The sequence below is a fragment of the Rhipicephalus microplus genome, chromosome X (assembly GCF_043290135.1).
Source record: "Rhipicephalus microplus isolate Deutch F79 chromosome X, USDA_Rmic, whole genome shotgun sequence".
NCBI lineage: Eukaryota > Metazoa > Arthropoda > Arachnida > Ixodida > Ixodidae > Rhipicephalus > Rhipicephalus microplus.
Genome location: NC_134710.1, coordinates 65071351 through 65092129, shown reverse-complemented (window position 1 = coordinate 65092129; position 20779 = coordinate 65071351). Strand labels below are relative to the sequence as shown.

The 20779-nt window shown below is 40.8% G+C and overlaps 1 protein-coding gene across 1 annotated transcript in view; it reads left to right on the top strand.

Moving 5' to 3' along the window:
- dnk (deoxynucleoside kinase) overlaps positions 1 to 20562 on the top strand; it is a gene marked incomplete at its 5' end in the record, with an annotated part of 35196 nt that extends 14634 nt beyond the window's left edge. Inside the window, 5 exon segments of the mRNA XM_037427280.2 lie at positions 3264 to 3427; positions 4535 to 4623; positions 7817 to 7896; positions 10835 to 10915; positions 17990 to 20562. Coding sequence (XP_037283177.2) covers positions 3264 to 3427; positions 4535 to 4623; positions 7817 to 7896; positions 10835 to 10915; positions 17990 to 18106 — 531 coding nt within the window.
- Positions 20563 to 20779: the final 217 nt, after the last annotated feature.

Here is a 20779-nt window from a genome sequence, read left to right as displayed (position 1 = left end):
TGAGGGCATAGAAAATGCAGGAACTAATCGAGCTCTGGAACCTGGATGGATTTTTTTTCATAAATGTAGCGAAGGCATTGCTAAAGTAGCAGTTACCTCTTTCGTTTTAGCTTCTAGCTTACTTCTCAAACGATTAAATGAAGAAGCATTATCGTTACACTTGGAATGACGATTCCTACATAAGTGTTTGATGTGTCGAGTGAGATGAATTACATATTTATGGTCCCATGGTTGTCTTGGGTTCCTTTTAATATATATTTGAAGCACGTATTTTGATAGTCATTCACACACAATGTAACTAAACTTAAAAGGGAGCGCATCTACACTTGGAAATTCGCTACAACATTCAAATTTCTCAAAAGATGAGGCTAAAGTGATGAGTACAAAAGTCTCAACAAATTCAAGAAAGTTTGAAACAATTTTACCCTGACGTATTTGAGGCCAACACGCTAAGTTTGAGGCCAGCCACTTCAACAGTTTTTGGGTCAGAAAACCGTCCACGACTTCATGTTTTACAGCATGCGATAGGAGCATGCAACCCGATAACAAGTTTAGGCTGCAGCTAACTCTCTTTCATCTGATCTCGCGCAACTGCTAAATGTCGGTGTATGAGAATGTGGCCGCTCCCGAGAAAAGGGCTGGGGCAGTGTTTGTGCAGTGATATGATTGCGCATAGAAAGGTACACGAGCCGGTCTCTGATGCCTGCTGAAATAGCGAGCGTGCTAGCACTTGCAGCCGTGCCCTTATAATCAAACTTCACAGTTGCGGATCAAGCCACACAGTCTGAGCATCTCTTCATACTTCTTCGTCCAGCAAAAGAGAGGCAGGGCTTCCTTTCCGGTTGTAGAGCAATCGATGGTAGGCATTGCACTAGGAGCTATGTTATCTCATGTGCCCTCCGGGTGATGGAGATGGGCAGCTCGTTTCATCTATGCTTCAGCAGTGTTCCTCGCCAGTGCTCACCAGATTTTATGTGTGGTAACAGCATACAGTATGCGTATAAATGTTATTGATTTGGATTTTATACGGAACATGACAACGGTGATGAAAGCCTGTAGAGTGTGTCCATATATTGCTTCTCACAATCAAAAAATATACAGAAGCCCTTGAAGCAGGCTGGCCTTTTTTTATGGAGTGCTGCGTCGTCTTCACTGTATTGAGTTCGTCTGTTGGGAGAATGTAATCCAGAGCCTCTCCCTTTTGTTTTGTTCTCAATTACACTTTACTACACTCCCATCACTACAATTCTTATAGGCTATATCTTTTTGTCATTTATGTCTTCATAAGCAGAGTTGCTACTGACTTTCGAGTAAAATTCACGAAACAACGAGCGAAATGTTGCCAAAAGTCGGCATTTTTCTTCAAATTTCGCCAAAAAAGTCACCACTGTACATATGTGCAGCGTGCCTAGTGATAAAAATTCCAAATTATGTGTGGCCTCCTGGAGTTTGGTACCATTCATAAAACCTGAATTATATTGACATTTCTTAATGCCAGTCACATCACTCGCTTCATCATAAGAGCACTGAGAAAGGGAATGGATGCACTAGCAGCGTCCTTGAATGCTAGCGCCTCATAACAAAAGTTTGTGATGGTTTCAGTTGTAGCAAATACAGAATGAAGCAGTCACTACAACAAGAGAGGGACACTGTGCGTAGTCCTTCTGTATATTTAGAGAATTTCGCTGTAGTGGAATCATGAGTCCAATAATCGGAAAATTTAATTACAAAGCAACGGAAATAAATTCGAAATTGCTGCATAACCGTTGCAATGCCCACACCAGTTTTTCATCGTGGTCATAAGCTTATGCTAAATATTCGCCTCACTAGTTTCTGAAGGCTGCCCGAGGGAGTCCGACATCTTTGCCTACCCATTAACACATTTAAACTGAACATACCAAATTAGGGGGTACTACAGCTGCGAAGAGGTCGACAAGCTATTCACAACCCATAGAGCTACGGTTGGAACAGGCGACCTATAACCGTTGTCAAACCACTTCAGGCGCTAAATTTTGAAGATGCTTAAAGCTCTTGAGGCACCTATAAACATACACCACCACCTCGCGGGGTGCGGAGCAGTCCACTGACCGGAATTGCTGGGAGGTTGCTGGTGGACGCACTAGTGCGCCATGATTTAGGTGAATAGGGAGGTACATATGAGAAACAGGACAGACATACTAAATTGCGTATAAGTGTGCCTTCTACTGATGGGTGTAAAGCTAAGAAAAATAGAAAAAGTTGTCACCCATTCGTTTTGAATACACTGAGTATAGAATGCCTAACTCAGTCGATACCCAAGCCGAAAATCGCCACAAATTTTTCATGTCGCCATCCATGATTTTAGGTTGCCAAGGGACTCTCAAATTTGCCAATTTGGTGAAAAGTAGCCTCCTGTGGCAACCCTGTTCATAAAGCACGAGTGCAATGCGAGCTCTAAACCTAGAGCCCATTGGGATTTCTAGCTTGTGGGCTACACTCTGTTATCTATACTTGCGAAGTCGGAAACTCGCGAAATAAAGGGAAATCTCAAGTTCATTGCACATGATAATCATTCGAGATGCGAGGAGGAACGGGCGGGAAGTGGGCAAATGGGTTGTAAAAACAATTCACAACTGGTATTTCTCGTACACGGACCATTCGAAAGCATGTGCCCTAATCATGACACGTGAATGACCGTTCTTGTGTCACGAAGAGTGCCAGAAGTACGATACGAGTAAAGAGAATAACTGTTTCAATTGTTTATTATCGAAAACTGTTTTGGGGTTTTAATATAGACAGAGTATGCAAACTTGGACACAAGAGAGCAGTCAAGACACCGCAAACACCGCTCTGAAAAATCTTAAAGCTCTAGAAAAGAAGGTGAAGTGACGTATTTTAGGCACAGATTACTTGCTCCGGTTAAAATGAGACAAACAGTGGTGCGCGGCAGTTATTGCGCAGTAGCGGCGATGGCGTGGTCTCTCTCTCGGAACTTCAGCGGCGGCGGCTCCAACGGCGTGAGCGAAAATGGGCGGCGGTTCACGGCTCTACTAATGGTTCAACAATGCTGACACTTTCAGAATTAGATTTTCTATTGTCACCTACGAACACTGCCTGACAAATCTGCACCCCTATCAGGATTGTGGAAGCAGGGCTAGCACTCGTGCACCTATGTACAAGTGGTATTAAAGCATGTTTGTCATATACTTTAGTATCATGTGTACTTTGAAAGAAAGGGAGAGCATCACAAGGCAGAATAACCTTTGTTTACTTTTCTTGTCCAGGAACTGATGTACAAAGAACCGAAGCGCTGGAGCCTCACATTCCAGACCTATGTTCAGCTGACTATGATGCAGCTGCACTTGGAACCCGTGCTGACCCCAGTAAAACTTATAGAGCGATCGCTCCAGAGTGCACGTTATGTCTTTGTGGAGAACTTGTACCGCAGGTGTGCTGTTACATATCACTAAAATTTTAGGGTTGAGTCAGTAATGGTGCTGAATTGATATAAGTGCGCCATGTATTACAACACAGATTATGCAAGTGCAGCAAAGGGCATCACTTTCTTGTATATTAGTGCAAAGCACCATTTTGCAGCTGATTTTTAGAAACACTCAATTTCTGCATGAGAAAGTGCTGCATTGAGATATTCATGCTATCTTAGGCAAAAAAAAAAGAGTACAGAGCTTATGCCAGGGAAAAGGGGAATGAAACATGCTTGCCAATATTAGAAGTGCCTTTAGCATTAGAAAATGTTAAATATCTAGGGAAGTTCAAGATTACGTGTTTGTCTCAGCTTGAGTTCCTCTGGCTCAGCATTGTGTCTACTGCATACCTTGTTTTGTAATTTGGCGAATCACTCTAATTGCCTTAGGCTAACATACGTGAAGAATACTAAGATTCTTAACTAGAAACTAGATTCCTTTTAATGAACACTTTATGGTAAGGGGGAGGGAGATATGTGGTACATAAGTGTTTTCTGCATTTTTTTGTAAATTGATGAAAATATGCATACACTTTTTGGTTTTGCAAGTGCACTTTTTGTTGTAGTTGAATTACTTCAGGATATAGGCTAAGCAGCCATTCTGCTATTTCTAAAGGTAGTAAAAAAAAAAACTGCACAGCTGTAAGCAAGTATAATTAGATTGCATAGATACTAGAATATGCAATAAATACATTACTACAAGCCATTTTTTAATTATCATAGTAAGTCATTCTGCAAATGACCAGATTTCTGTGTTTACACCATATCTATAAAAAAAAAAAACATGCAGGAAATTAAGATAGTGCATCTATAACCTTTTTATGTAAGCTAGGGCTTATGTTAGAAAAATAAATAATAAACAATGCTGGCAAGTGTAAATTCCAGTGGATAGCATTTCCTGATTGTGCTTGGTATGACATGGCAGGTCACTCCAGGTGGCATATGATTGAGTGGCCATAGCTGTATATAGCACTGAGAAAAACATGAGATGGACATGGAAGCTGATAGTACATGTATGTAGTCCATGATCTCGCATGCTTACGCTGTTTGCACTTGTTTTTGTAATTTCAGTGGCCACATGACATCTCTTGAGTTGAGCATCTTGAACCAGTGGTTTGACTGGATAAATGGAAATGTTGCTGTTGGACTGGATATGATAAGTAAGCATATAAAAAAAATGGTGGAGTTTTACTTCTCAAAACTGCAATATAATTGAGGCATATCATAGTGGGGGAAATAGCTTTAATTTTTACTACCTGCAGTTTTTTTAATGCACACCTAAATATAAGTACTTGAGTGCTGCCGCATTCTGCCCCCGTCAAAATGTGACTGCCTTGGCTTCATGTTGAACCCATGCGTATTACACCATAGAGAATGTGCTGCCTGTTTTATTAATGACATGTGATATGGCCATAGTTAATCCCAAAAGCATGAAGTCATTTTATAAGCAGTATTTTTCAATCTGAAAGGCTCTGAACACGGATGAGCCCTTTAATCCAGCAACGCTCAGAGTTGATAGCAATGCTGGTAGCCTTTCTGGCAACTTGTGCATGCTGTCATTCTGCTTTCATAGGAGTTCCTGTAACTATGCTTAACCACGTTTATTCTGAGCTTTACAACTATTTTTGAAAATAAGCCGGTACAATGAGATGATGTGGCTTTATACAGCTTCTCTGTATTTGTACTACGGAGAGTGCGCCTGCACCCAAGGTTCTTGTGCCTGTGTCGTGGAAGGCTTGTCCTGTCTTTGCTACTCTCGACACACGAGCCAAGCCAAGTCACCCAAAACGTCACTGCGCATATGTCGGCCGTGCTGACTAGCAGTACACATAATTTCTGAGACAAATTGTGAATAGAAAACCACGTTGCTCCAAAATCTTAGCTACCTGGAAACTGCGTGCATGGTTTCTTGAGCATGCAAAAAAGTTGCCGAAGACGTGCTGACAAGCATGGGATTATTAGGTCATGTGAAGGCAGTGCCACTAAGGCAGGCTTGTATGTCTATTTTTATGGAATAATATCTTTTACTGCTAAGAAGCTAAGAATATTTTAATATTAACAGGAAAACTGTTGACTGTGTACACTAGTTTATGGTCATGAGACAGGGCACATCAGAAAATTGAAGTTTCTGCCACGAGGTGGCGCCACAAGCTATCTTCGCGATTTTCTGATGAATAAATAAAAATACAACTCCACTTCTCATGAGAAAAACAGAGTTGGTTTGCGTTACTATGAAGGAAATTCTTTCCATTCATGCAGTCATTTCATTTCATGTTCTGGGCAGTAGTCGGTCCTTTTAAAATTTTGTTTTGTTTAGCCGCTCACGATGAAATGACTTAAATTTCTTGCATAAGGGGCTGAAAAATTGCGATATCACTAAAACGTAAAGACCTATTACTACCCCAACAGGCACTCTACTGATAAGAGTGCATGTAATGCTATATTTGAGAATTGCATTTAGAGATATGTATGTGTACTCAATCTGCAATGCACTGTATTTCTGCCTATTAGCAGGTGTGCCCAGCACAGACGTATTTAGAATTTTTGACTTGCCGAAACCCATTGAAAATACTGGAGCTTTCCTGTGCCTGTGTTGGTGTTCAGCATTCTAAAGCGTAGTTTTATGTGCGTTTAAAGCACGAAGCACCAAGCCAATGAACGCATATCATTTTCTATGGTATGTCTCATTTTGTTGTATAAGATACACCCCCTTCTTTTCATGACTTTGAGAGGGAAAAAATAAACTGGTATACAGGCCACAGCTGTGTATGAGACATACCTATTATCTTGGCTAACATTATGAAACTTGATTGTACACTAATTGTAACATGTATATTGCTATAACTTCTAAGCTCGCTACCAGAAAGGTTGTTTATGAACAAAAGCAACACATGGGTGCTACCTTACAAGTAGTGCACTTACAAGTTGTGCACTTAACGAAGTACTGACATGATTTTGAGACATGGTAAAGTTTATAGTTTTTGTTTCCTTTGTGTACAGTGTAAATGCTCTCTTTACACTGGAGTCAGTCAACACGTATTAAGTATTTTACTTTAGTTTTAAGGTTTTTGTTCCTGAGCATTGGCAAGCCAGCCCCACCACAATGGACATTATCCCGACGAGTCAACTCAAACGCAAATTCATGAAGTTTCTGAGGTTCTGCATGAAGGCTAAATTGCAGAAAATTACTGTTGTGATCACTGGTGATAATTCACTCATTATTATTTAACTGTATCACAAGCAGATGACTTATCTACTGTTAGTGCTTCGCGAGTTGATGTTTCCCCATGACGTCACACTGCTATGACACGTCGCTGAGAAGCCGCTCCATTGATATCAAACCACAAGCGGTTTTTCCTAGGCAGTGGTATTAAAAATATATTCGATGCATTCTTAGGAACCATAATACACTTTCTAAGGTTCTAGACACCCGTGAGACAATCCGAAAATATTTGAAATTCATGTCAGCACTCCTTTAAGAGTTTCTTCATGCCTTACTGACATGCCCAAACAGCCATTGTAGTGAGCTGTATAGATCACTTCAAGGCACTGAATTTTCTTTGAGCTTCATATATATGTCACAGCCAAACTTGAATAAATGCTTCCCTTAGATGCAAGAAACCATTGTTTATTCCACTTTACTCAGGTCCACTGAAAGCCTTGGGCTCAGTGCTCTGTGTAAAAGGTCATCCACTTGTGATAGTGTTGCTCCATGACTGTCATGGGCATCTGAATATTTGCTGAGGCATGTTCACACAGGCCCACACAGAGAGGCATGCCCTCATGGAGAGCACTATAGCGGCAAACTGGACAAAGTTCCTACGCTGAGCAATGTCGTGCATTTCTCTGTGATTATCCCCACTTTCACTGCTTCTCTCTCTGCTGGCCTCGTGGCTTCAACTTATGCTTCCATTTTCTCTTAGCTTTTCCATCTTGTAACATCTACGCCTTGATTGAAGGACTGCCATCAGCAACCCACCTAGTGCAAGCAAGATTTTTCTGACATCTTGGCTGTTTGTGAAATATAAAATGGGCATCATTACTTATTCGGATGCTTCTGTAGCATTTCAAATAGCAGATAAATATTTTAAAAGCCAATTGTTAATCTGGAAAACTGCATGAGAAAAACTACTGAGGATGCATTGAACGTGCCAGGCCCGCCCATTCTTTTCCTGTACTCTTGCGGTGTGCAGTAAATAGGGGAGTTTATAGTACATAATGCAAAATTGATTATGTTTTAAGAAGTGTCCAATTGAATTTATGAGGCTTTGATTGCTATAGTCAATTACATTTCATAGCATAGTAAGCAGAGTGCAATTTCCTCAAAGAAAGTAATTGTCTTTTATTTCACAGTCTACTTGAGGACAAGGCCTGAAGTAGCGATGGGCAGAATCCAAAAAAGAAAACGTCCTGAGGAGGACCAACTTCCTTTTGTATGTATGATGAATTTTTAACTATGTATTAGTATGCTGTGATGAGCTGTGGAATACATTTCATCAAAGAAAGAAGTGGTACATTGTTGAGCAGCAAGTAAGGAGTGTTCCTCCACAGTAGTAAGGGAGATTCTTAGGCTGTGTTTCATTGCCACATTCATTGTGTCTAGACCTAAGAGGGGCATTGTTGATGATGCTGCTATGCTTTATAGAGTAACTTGTTCTACCAGGATGAAAAAGGACACGCATAAAGGCACAGCTATAGCTACTGAGGTCCTATTTTGTTTGTCACTTCTTATTGCTTATTAGCAATAAGGAGCAACAGCGGCGCTGGCGTAGTGGCTAGAGCATCCGCATCGCATGCAAAAGGTCCTTGGTTCGAATCTCGGTGCCGGGCAGTTCCCAACCGGATAAAAAAAAACTCTACGACGTGATGGAACTGCATTAAGAGGCCTGGGGTGCGGCCTCACTGGTGACCACCACCAGTAACGCACTCCCTCACCAGAGAAGGATTGGCCACCCTGGTGCAGTATCTGGCCGCTACCTCCCACATGCATACGTCACTTGACTGGCGGCCCTCAGTCCCCAGCAGCTGCAAAGCAACTGACCACGGCGGTGGTCAAATCTTAAACGCAGTTGAGGGTGCTAAGAATCTCTGGATCCGGACAGGCCGCCATGGGAACCTGAGCTTGGCAACGTTTAACGCTAGAACCTTATCTAGTGAGGGAAGTCTAGCGGTACTATTGGAGGAACTAAAGGGTGTTAAATGGGATATAATAGGGCTCAGTGAGGTTAGGAGGACAGATGAGGCATATACGGTGCTACAGAATGGGCACGTCCTTTGCTATCGGAGCTTGGCTGACAGAAAAGAACTTGGAGTGGGGTTCCTAATTCACAGAAACATAGCCGGCTACATAGAGGAACACTATAGCATTAATGAAAGGGTGATAGGCATCGTAATTAAACTCGATAAGAGATACAAGATCAAGATGGTACAGGTTTACGCACCTACATTTGGCCATGATGACGCTTCAGTTGAAAGCTTTTATGAAGACGTGGAATCAGCTATGAGTAAGATAAAAACACAGTATACTATACTGATGGGAGACATTAATGCAAAGGTAGGGAAGAAGCAGGCTAGAGACCATGCAGTAGGAGATTATGGCATCGGTACTAGAAATGCCAGAGGAGAGCTACTAGTAGAATTCGCAGAACTCAATAATTTACGGATTTCGAATACCTTCTACCGAAAATGAGAAAACTGTAAGTGGACATGGAGGAGCCCTAATGGCGAAAATAAGAACGAAATAGACTTTATAATGAGTGTACACCCAAACATCGTGCAGGATGTGGAAGTGGTTGGCAAGGTACGATGCAGTGACCATAGAATGGTACGGTCTCGATTTCACCTAGACTTGAAGAAGGAACGACAGAAACTGATACGCAAGAAGCCAATCAATGAGCTAGCACTGAGAGGGAAAGTACAGTAATTCGGAGTCTTGCTTCAGAACAGGTACTCGGCTTTTATTGAGGAAAACAACTTTAGCGTAGATACAATGAATGATAATCTGACGAGTATTCTTAAGGAGGGTGCAGTGGAAGTTGTAGGCACGGTAGTTAGACAGGACACTGGCAAGCTTTCCCGGGAAACAAAAAATCTTATTAAGAAGCATCAAAGCATGAAAGTCTCAAGTACAACAGACAAAATAGAATTGGCAGAGCTTTCGAAGTTGATTAACAAGCGTAAGGTATCCGATGTAAGAAGGCATAACATGGAGAGAATTGAACATGCTCAGAAAAACAAAGGAAGCGTCAAAGCAGTGAAGAGGAAACTTGAGATAGGCAAAAATCGGATGTATGCTCTACGGAACAAAGAAGGCAAAATAACTACCAATATGGATAGGATAGTTAAAATAGCGGAGGAGTTTTACAGAGATCTGTACAGTAGCCGGGACAACCATGACCTTAATATTATAAGAACTAGCAGTAACCCAGATTACACCCCACCAGTAATGATAGAGGAAGACAGAAGAGCCTTGGAGAGCATGCAAAGAGGCAAAGCTGCTGGTGAGGATCAGGTAACATCAGATCTGCTGAAAAATAGAGGAGAGATTGTGTTAGAAAAACTAGCCACCATGTTTACGAGGTGTCTCTTGACGGGAAGAGTACCAGAGTCTTGGAAGAATGCTAACATCATCTTAATACATAAAAATAGAGATGACAAGGAATTGAAAAATTAAAGGCTGATCAGCTTGCTCTCTGTAGTATACAAGCTATTTACAAAGGCACTCTCAAATTATGACTGGTAGATCGCCACTATCTCTCAAGAGGAAGGTATATAACAGCTGTATCTTGCCAGTACTTAGGACTTACAAAGAGGGTTCAACTTAAATTGAGGACTATGCAGCGAGCAATGGAAAGAAAAATGGTAGGTGTGACCTTAAGAGACAAGAAGAGAGCAGAGTGGATTAGGGAACAAACGGGGGTTAAGGATATCATAATTGAAATCACGAAGAGGAAATGGACATGGGCCGGGCATGTAGCGCATAGACAGGATAACTGCTGGTCATTAAGGGTAGCTAACTGGATTCCCAGACAAGGCAAGTTAGTTAGGGGGAGACAGAAGCTTAGGTGGGCAGATGAGATTAAGAAGTTTGCGGGTATATATTGGCAGCAGCAAGCACAAGATCGAGTTGACTGGTGGAACATGGGAGAGGCCTTTGTCCTGCAGTGGACGTAGTCGGCATGATGATGATGATGATGATGATTAGTATTTGCAGGAAATCATACTTAATAAACTACTTGCCTAACGAAGTAATTTAGAGTAAAATTTTTTTTTTCTAAGATCATTATGTTTATATCCCTGGTATGAAATATAGCAGCACTACTGAATCAAATAATTGATCAGTTAATTTAATATCTTATGCTTTTTTTTTAGGATTGGCTTTGTAAAGTTCATGAACTTCACGAAGATTGGCTGCTTGGTCGCTCAAGTTTTCCACTGCCGCCTAAAGTCTTGGTGAGTATGCTGAAATCTTATCCAGGGACGGCTCTCAGTAAGTGAACAAGTTCTACAGCGTAGATAGTGTGCACCATATTTTTGTGGTGTATAAGACGCACTTTTTTTCCCGATATTTTCGCTGGTGCGTCTTGTATATGCAAAAAGTCATGTGATTCTGTGCGACTACTGTGTTGACATTTGATTCATGGGTACTATAAACTGAGCGCAAGAGAATTCGTAAAAGGACATCTTGGTATAACAATGAATTGAATGTGGTTTTAGATGTCGGCTATTTGCGGCGGGATCGAACTATAGATGGCAGAGTTGTCTCCGCAGAAGTGTGGATAGGCGGTTGGCGGCACGTATTCAAATACACGCAGCGGTGCTTCGTTGCGTGCAGTCTGAGCCGATTGTCAGCGAATATAAATGTGTTGACTGCAGTTTACTGGTAATATTTACTACGCTCCTCTCTTCTGAATCGGTGCATGAAGCCTATGCAATGTTACCATTACTAGCGAGTAAAGTGCATTGTGCCTTTCAAAGGGATGCTCGCGCTTGGTGACTGTCTGTGCGCTTTTGCACTAAATCACGTTTTTGCTGTGTTTTTTGTGGGTGTTAGCTTGTGTTTTGCCTGCTACACGCTGCTGTAGTGGGACGGAACTACTTATTCACTTGTTTATCATCTGTATAGATCAAAAACAAAAAAAGAGAGAAAGAGAAGGTTCCTAGAAAGCTTGCATATCTGTGCGATGAGTTCAGTACCACCATTTGCTCTTATAAGGATATGCATCTTTTTTTCTCATTCTGTTCACCATGAAATGTGGAACAGTCAATAAGTCTAGTCAGAAAACTTAGTGACTGACAGCGCTTCATGCTACATTGCATTTACCACGTATACGTACATGTTCTTGCATCAGTAGAAATATAAAAACCTTCTAAGAGTTGAGCAAAAATTTCATCGATGAATTACATGCATGACAGGGCTACAACAAAGGTCTGGTTATTTTATGGGACAAGCATTTTTTTTTTTTTTCAGACGAAAAATGATCGCTGTCTTCTGTCGGTTAATAACAATGCCACAAAACGCTCTAGACTGTAAAAAAGATGACATTTTCAGTGAAATTATACAACATTAAATGTAAGACATGCCATCTGAATTATTTTGAATGTCTGGACTCTTCAAAGCATTCTTAAATCTAAGCACACGGTTGCTTAGATTTAAGCGTAAGTATCGAAGTGTCACAGTTTATGTGATAGTAATGTTTCGATGTAGTGTACCACGGCTCCTTGCACAATCAATAAACTACCGTGCCGTAGTTGTACACCTACCAACAGTGCACAAGTTTTTTGGCCTAGAGCCTCATTTTTGTTTACAACCGAGTCGCTAAAATGCTGCATTCATGCACCATTTCATAGTCCTCATGTTTGGGAGAATGCCAAGAACATTTTACATGTGCTTGAAGCAGTAAGCGGCACTCACTCTGCAATTGTTCTGGTGAATAGAGGGTACGACTACAATAAACAACACTCTGGAAAGTTGCATTCGCCGATCTTATTACAATGCATTAAAAGCCGAGGAAGACTAAATGCTTTCGTACATCGTTTCAGGCATACGTACAAGCAGTTATACTCGCGCTGACATAACCGGACAAACCACTTTTTGGGAACATGCATGACGTACGCGCAGATATAAACACAACGTGGCTAGCAGATGACGCACAGAGCAATCCACACTTGCGTGCTTCAGCCAGTTGCCGCCAGGCGGTGACTCTGCTCGATCTCGCGATGAATACTTGCTGTTTAAAAGGCTAGTTAGTCAACAGGCTCTGACATTTTTTTACACCCTCCCAAACAAGCTCAGCAAATCGTAGAGTAGGCTGCAGCGATCACGTTTTCTGAATATTACAGTGCTGCGCACAGCGCGAAGCCTTCATTTTGAAAAACAATTCCCGCACATCTTTCCTGCGTCTGACCAACCCCTTTCCACACGCTGTGACGTCAGCTCAGCGATCGGCGACGTGACATAGCACACAGCTCGGCGATTGGTCTAAAACATGTCTCAGCAAGCAGTAGAGATGTCTTCCTGTTTCCATGGTATCTCCCACAGCTACAACAGAGTTATTTAATCATGCAAGTTGCAAAACCTCCTGTACGCTCCATGTATCAAAACCCAGACACGTCACTAGCCCATTTTGTGGGATTGAGCAGATTTTTGCACCACCTGTTGATCAGCACACCCACTAATAAGCGCATTATTTGTGTTATGTGTTGCTGCTCCCAGATGACGCGACAGTCAGCTGATTTCCGAAAAATCAGGCCAACTGCATGTCCAGGTTTTGGAACGCAGTTTTGCTCCAATTCATTGCCGGCTGCAAATCGAGCGACTGGGCTGCGGAAAAGCATCGGCATTGGGTGAACAGTGAAGAGCTAGGCATCTCAGCAAGCGGAAGTGCGTTGTGACTGATCAAGTTTGCCGATGATGTCAATTGCTGACGTCGTGTCACGTTGTCAAAGAGGGCGGAGTCACAACGACGGGCTATGCCTTCCCGTCCCTTTGAGAGAGAATGGTGGTGAGACTGCGCGAAAATTTGAAACCAGCTGCAAGCGGTGTTCTAGCTCCGGTAACTTCCTTAATAAAGCATGTATTTGCAAAATTCTTGTTGCAGCATGTGCATGAAGTAAAAGTGCACATATTTCTCTTTATAACAATTTTTGGACCTTGGGGTTGTTTACTGGCCCTTTAAGCACGAGGCTACCATGGAGTTTATGGCTACAATAAAGGTCACCATCATCACCCAAACTATTGTATTGTTCAAATGGTTAGTTCTTAAATGAATAATTGATCAGCATCATCATCAGCCTGACTACGCCCACTGCAGGGCAAAGGCCCCTCCCATGATGCGTCAATCAACCCGGCTTTGTGCTTTCTGCTGCCGTCTTATACCTGCTAACTTTTTAATCTCATCTGCCCACATAACTTTCTGTCTTCCCTTCGTGTGTTTGCCTTCTTTGTGAATCCAGTCATTTACCCTTAATGACCAACGGTTATCCTGCCTACAGTTACGTGTCCGGCCTATGTCCATTTCTTCTTCTTGATTTCAACTATGATATCATTAACCCCAGTTTGCTCCCTGACCCACTCTGCTCTCTTCTTGTCTCTTGAGGTTACACCTATCATTTTCCTTTCCATCGCTCGCTGTGTCGTCTTCAATTTAATCTGAACCCTCATAGGTAAGTACCGGCAAGATGCAGCTGTTATATACCTACCTTCTGAGGGTTAGTGGCAGATTACCATTCATGAGTTGAGAATGCTTGCCGGATGTAATCAACCCCATCATTATTCTTCTAGTCATTTCACTCTCATGGTTTGGCTCCTCGGTTGCTACCTGTCCTACTACTTTACAATGATTCATTAAACCTATGGAACTGAGGCAATAAATAAAGAAGGGCACCACATCATTTCATTGTAACGTTGCAGAACCTGCAATACCAGTCACAGAAACAAAACTATCATTTTGTTATCATCCTCAAATTCTACATTAGGCATTGCACAGTAGCCGCAGCTTTCGACTTTCTATCGCCATTTACATTTTGTATGCGTTTGTGTGGGTGTGAATTTGGAATGTGTGGCGCGATCATTGTCTATGTGTTCCCGTCAATTCTTATAATCCTGCAGAGACAACACCAATGATGTGCTCCAAGGTGCTATCAATGCCGCATAAAAGAGTTAGTGAGAGGCCAAACACGGCAACTCTACGATGTTAACTGAAGCGGAAGAACTTTTGAGGAGGCATCCAAAGATAATGTTGCTTCTAATCCTGTGGAATGAATACTGGTTTTCTGCACTTATGGACAGCATTATTTACAAGTTTTATACTGCTGCTTAGAGGGTATTCAACACCGTGCATAACTCTGTGTGAGCATACTCTGCGTGTATCGTGTTTTATGACATTGACAGTGTCAAAAATAGGTGCGTCTTACACAAATATGCGTCTTATACATATATCTTTTTTTTTTCTGCGCAAGAGCCGTAAAAAGTAGGGGGTGCATCTTATGCAAACGTACAACTTATACTCTAGAAAATACAGTAGTCCTCAGTTGTTCTTCTGAAACGAAAACTAAACACCCTTTCTGGTATTATGAACATGTACCTAGTAACCATGACTGTAATTATTTCATGACTGTAATAATTTCAAAGTGTGCCTCCCACGCAGCTATATTGCAAGCAATAGGCCTCGCACTCTGTCAACAATGTGTTAGACAAGAAGAGAGTGTTAGACATGAAAAAAAAAAAAAAAGTTTTATTTCTTGTAGTGCCAAGCCTAAATGCTCATGTAGCCCATTGCAGTGGGGTAAAAGAAGTGGCCAAACAACGCTGCTTCGCCAATACACTGTGCCTTCAATGAGAGCTTTCGAGTTGTCGCTACAGCTGCGCCAGGTGGCAGCAGAAGTACTCCGGGCCAAATTATTTTCTCCGCTGTACTTGCAGCTGGTAGTCGTCGCAAGTATTGAAACTATTTTTTTACTTAAAAATTACACAGGTTTTGGGCATGGTGGTATTCCGTTGCAGCTTCTAGTGCATACATGAAACAAAAAACAGCGGAAAGGGCACTAATTAAAAATATAATCTCTTAATCCTTTAGTTTTTAGCTCTCTTTCACCTTGTAATAGTTATCGTTTCTAATGTAAAATATGACAACTGTGGTTGCGCAGGCTTTTCACCAATCCCATATATATTAGTGGGACGGTTTGAAAATAAATCGGTTGGAAGTTAGCGCCTGTGTTCCTCAGTGTTGCTTGTTTTTGTCTCGTGTGTACTTTAGAAACTGCAGTGTATTTTTATGTTTGTGATTTTTTGAAAAAGAGTTTTGCAATATTGTGTTGTTCATCAAAAAGTTCTTGAATAACACTAAAAGATTTGCCACCGCTTAGAATGATACATGTTTGCTTCTCCCTTCATTTTGCTGGATACAGATTGGTTCTGTGAACTATGTAACTAATGAATCGCTTCCTAATGAATCACGTCTGAAAATGATTTTTTTTTAATGTTATCACTAAAGTACACCTGATTTTTATTAAAACTATTACAAAAGCTATTTAGTAGTATGAGAAAACTAAAAAAATATATAGTTACCGTCTTCGGAATGACTGTTGTCATATCAACTAACAGAAATTATATTATGTGTCTGTATCAAGTGCGACAGGTAAATTTTCAACCATCTCTAATCATGCTGAAAAAAAATTTGCTCCTATATGTGAATGTGAGAAGTAGTTATTTAGGTGTCATACTTGGGAAAAAATGTTGTGTTGGCTAGAGGGTGCTTTGCACTTAGGGCATGGAAGTGAAACTGTGTTGCGGTAAATAATTTATATCAAATTACTGGTTTGAGCAATTGCTATGAAAAGAATTTTTTTTTCTTAATCTCAGGGCACCAATGTCTCATGACTGTGATATTTTAGTTCATTTTCGTTTTTGTTCATTATTTCTGGCTTTGGAGAAAAATTGCAAAATGCTGCATGTTTAGTGTTTTGTAATAAAAGCAAACATTTTTTGGCAAGTAATGTATTGACATTGTGGTGAATAATAAATGGTAAAAGTGATAATAAATGGTTAAAATACTCCAGGAGCAAATAAAGCAGCAGTTCCACAGTATTTTGACAAAGTTCACCATTTGGGCAAATCTCTAGGCTGGCTTTCCTGCAAAGTTGTTTTCCAACCAAAACGTCTCGTTCCCTGACCGCTTTTTTTACTCATTGTGTTTTTGTCTTCCCCCACTCCCTTCCTTACGAACGACAGGTGTCTCACCCGCCATGCTATCTGAGGGTTCCTTCGAGGTGGGACAACCACACAGTAATTGTTGGGAGGAAAAGTAGTTTGTCCCACCCGCGTGCCTTCACTGGAATAGGAGCGGTAAAAGCACAGTGAGCAAGAAAAGCAGTCCGGGCACGGAGTTTTTTTTCCCTTTTGGTTAAAAATCAACCTTGCAGGAAAGTCGCCTTGTAGATTTCTTCAAACGGTCAATTGCGACTTCATTTTCGCTATGTAAAATTATGGCTTGTACATCTTTGTGTAGTATGCTTTGTTGGTATGGCATACAGAGACCCTGAATATGGTAGCTTTTTTTTTTTTTCAAGGGAGAAAAAAAAATTTTCGACAGCACCGGTTTAAGGCGATTTGATATTATGCCCATAAATGACACTTCAGTTGCCATTTACGGACGGGATTTAACATTGTCATCCTCCTCTTTCCTGATGGCTTGATGGTCTGAGGGTGTTCAAAATGTTGAAGGCACATTTGGTATAGGTGATTGGCTTTTAAAATTTTTAGCACCTGCCTCTCAGCTTGCCATTCCTGTCTCTGAGCTTGCAGGATTTCAGATTTGATTTCCGTGCTGGCGAGCATGAATTACCACACTTTGTGCACCCTATCACTGCAGGTCTGCAAATTGCACACATTTCATTGTGTAGCTACAAGTTTTAATTTAGTGTGTTTACTGCATGGTTTTATATATATGTGTGTAGCATGGTATCCCTTTGTTAAGCAGAAAGTGCAAAGCAAATGTAGTTATTTAAATTAATAAATTCAGTGTTATGTGGGCAAAATGGGAGTGGATCTACCAGGTAGCAGTCGTGCTGACTGTTTACAGAACCCTTAAATGCCCCTCAAAGAATGCCAAGGTTCCACAGAATCTAGTTTGAGAACCCTGTGCTTGAGCCAAAGGACAAAAAATAAAGGGGACCATTTAGGCAACAAGTGCTGCCTCTTTTTTTTCTTCTTCTTTTCCTATGTTACATGATCCAGATTTGTATTGACTGCACTATGCTTTCTGCACTGAGTAACCCTGCGAAGGGTGCATTTTGCCTGGGAGAATTTGTGTGTGTGTGACCTTGATTTTTGCTTGAAGTGTGGTTTTCTGTTGCACCTTCTGATTAAACTTCGAATTTTTGTATCCTGATGCATTAAAAACGTGCAATACTCAGCTGTGAAACTGATTTTTCTAGCAAGACAAACTGCTAGCTTCATCCCCCAAATGATTAATAATACGTAACACTTCTTGTTGCATGTTTATTGACAAGTTCTTTTGTGTGCAGGTGATTGATGCTAACCAGGATTGCATTGACATCCAGAAAGAGTTTGCACGACACTTGCCCAACATCTTGGAACGAGGACACTTATGTCAAGCCCCCTTTGCTCTACATCCTGTGTGACATGCCACATTCTTTTGTTTTCGCATTGTTGGAATTGGCCAGGCAGGTTTGGTGTACTTTTGTGTTGGTTTTTGGGCTGCACGTTTCTTTGTCAAGATGATGAAAGGAGGCTAAATGAAGGCTGCTGGAAATACATGTCAGGAAATTTGATATCTAAAGCTGTAATTACCAGAAGTATTCATGTCAGTTTTTATCAGTTTCTTAGCAATCTTTCATGTCACATATAAATGTGACCATTGACGAGGCGCTTTAGGTTAAATTATAACTTAGTAACTAATGTGATTTGTGAGCTTTGTGCCTTGCTGCACTGTAAGTCATTCTGTGATTGTGATGTTTCTTCCTGTCATAAGAGGACAATTCAATCATTAGGGAAGTGAGTTACTGTAGGCCTGGTTTATAGAGTTCCGTTAATGCACTGAATTTGTATGACATGCCAGATTGGCTTACAGAAAAAGTGTATTTACTGACAAAGTACTGCCAGTTCTATTTGTACAACTGACAGTATGTGATTGGAGTTGTAATCTCAAACATAGTCACCCGTAATAGTGCCTTCTCTTTGAATGGTTCTCTATCTACTTTGTGTCATTCTTCATAACTTCAGTGTAAATGTAGGCCATTGGAATTTTGCTTGAGGCAACGTCATACAGATTTGGAAAAAAAGAGGAGGTAAAAGGTTTGTGTCCTTCTAATAAACTACCTGTTCTAAGCAGTAACTAAAGTATTAGGTAGAAGTGCTGTTAATCTGTTCATCCTATTGTAATATGAGGTGCCTATGTGTTAGCCATGCCCCCCAGCGGTAGTCTAGTGGCTAAGGTACTCAACTGCTGACCCGCAGGTCACGGGATCGAATCCCAGCTGAGGCGGCTGCATTTTCGATGGAGGCAAAAATGCTGTAGGCCCGTGTGCTCATATTTGGGTGCACGTTAAACTCCAGGTGGTCGAAATTTCTGGAGCCCTCACCACGGCGTCTCTCGTAATCATATGGTGGTTTAGGGACGTTGAATCCCACATATCGATCAATGAATGAATATGTTGTAGCCATTCAGAATTATCCACATTAATGGAAAAAAAATCTTTTCATAATGTCTATAAGCATTCTTGCCTGATGGCATCGTCAAGCTATGTCTTTTGCTTAGCAAAGGGCCTTATAAAGGTATTATTGCTTAACAAAAGTGGCTTATAAAAGTATTATTGTGATTTGGGTTACATGTTAGAAATCGGTTTTGCACTAGCAGTTATTGTATAGTAAGGCACATGTGTTGATATTGCTAGTTTTGTTTATTGCATATTTATAGTGCATCATTAGCTGTATTTACAGATATTACCTGTATTTAATTGATAGCCCATTCTCAGCTTATGATGGCTAGCCATATGTTATAAAAGTCCGGCAGTTTAGAAACGTAATATCGCAACAGCAACTCATGTGAGCAATGCCTTTGTGGCAGAAAAACAGCTATCTTAAAATTTTACTGCGATCGTTGTGGGTTACATTGAAGATGGTTGAAACGTCTTTTTACAAGATATGTGTGATTCTGACTTTTCATGAACTTTTTTTTTTTTTTTTTGGTAAGAATGTTATGTTGAAAAGCCTATCTGGGTTCATAGAAGTTTCCCTTTTTCGTGGGCTTTCATATGGCAGTATTGGTGTTCTTGATTTTATGGTGGTGTGCATTATATTTTTTGATGTCTTAAGCCCTTAGTAACACGATTTGAATAACATGATTTGAATATATTCAGATGGGTGGCTGAATATATTCAGATGAGTGGCTGAACAATTGTATCTCTTACCCTTGCTTGCATTTATTAGGCTATTTTTCATGTGTATTACATTTTGCTGTGTACTCATTTATTACATAAGGAAGAAGTTTTCACGCACTCACTATTATAGACTTCACATTTGTATTACATCATCATAAGATGAGTATAAGGCATCAAAACCCATACTTTACAGTACATGCAAAAACTATAAGTGGAGAGGGTAGAGCCAGGACACCTGGACCCCATCCCTTCCCCTCTGCATGTTGCTGTAGAGTTTAGAAAAGTTTATACACAGCACTGGGTGAGAAATTTACAAGTGGGGCTGCTATGTGGTACATAGCGTTGCCTTTTCCAATGCTAATGCCTTGTCACATGTCATCGGTGGTCACAGTGACAGTTTGCCCATGTTAGCAACTGGATCAGCTGGCTGTATTGCTGGACGATAAGCCTAGCGTGTAGAAATAGGTAAAATGCACCAACACTAAATACCAGCACTGTCACTTGCGACTTTGCGCACAAACTTACTCAATTGTCGGTATCATTTCACGCAATTTAATGATTATGTTGCATATTTCTGTGCACCTCGTTCTTTTTTTTCATGCTGCTCAACTTTTCCCAATCATGGATGCTTGATGTGTACGCTTGTGTTTTGAAGCTTAGGCGCTTCCATATTTCACAATAAACAAGTCATAGTTGAACTGCTGTTGCCTGTTGCTCAACTTTGCTGACCTATAGTGGTGTGATACTGTGGCAAATACATTATGAATAATTGATAGTCTGTGGTTAGTATATAAAAATTAATTGGTGATGATTGTGCCATTTTGTTTGTGCATTTGTCGTAGAAAAATGGGGCATAGGCACATGCTGAGGGTATCATTCGAATTATTTATTAATAATAACACAAATACAAAGCAA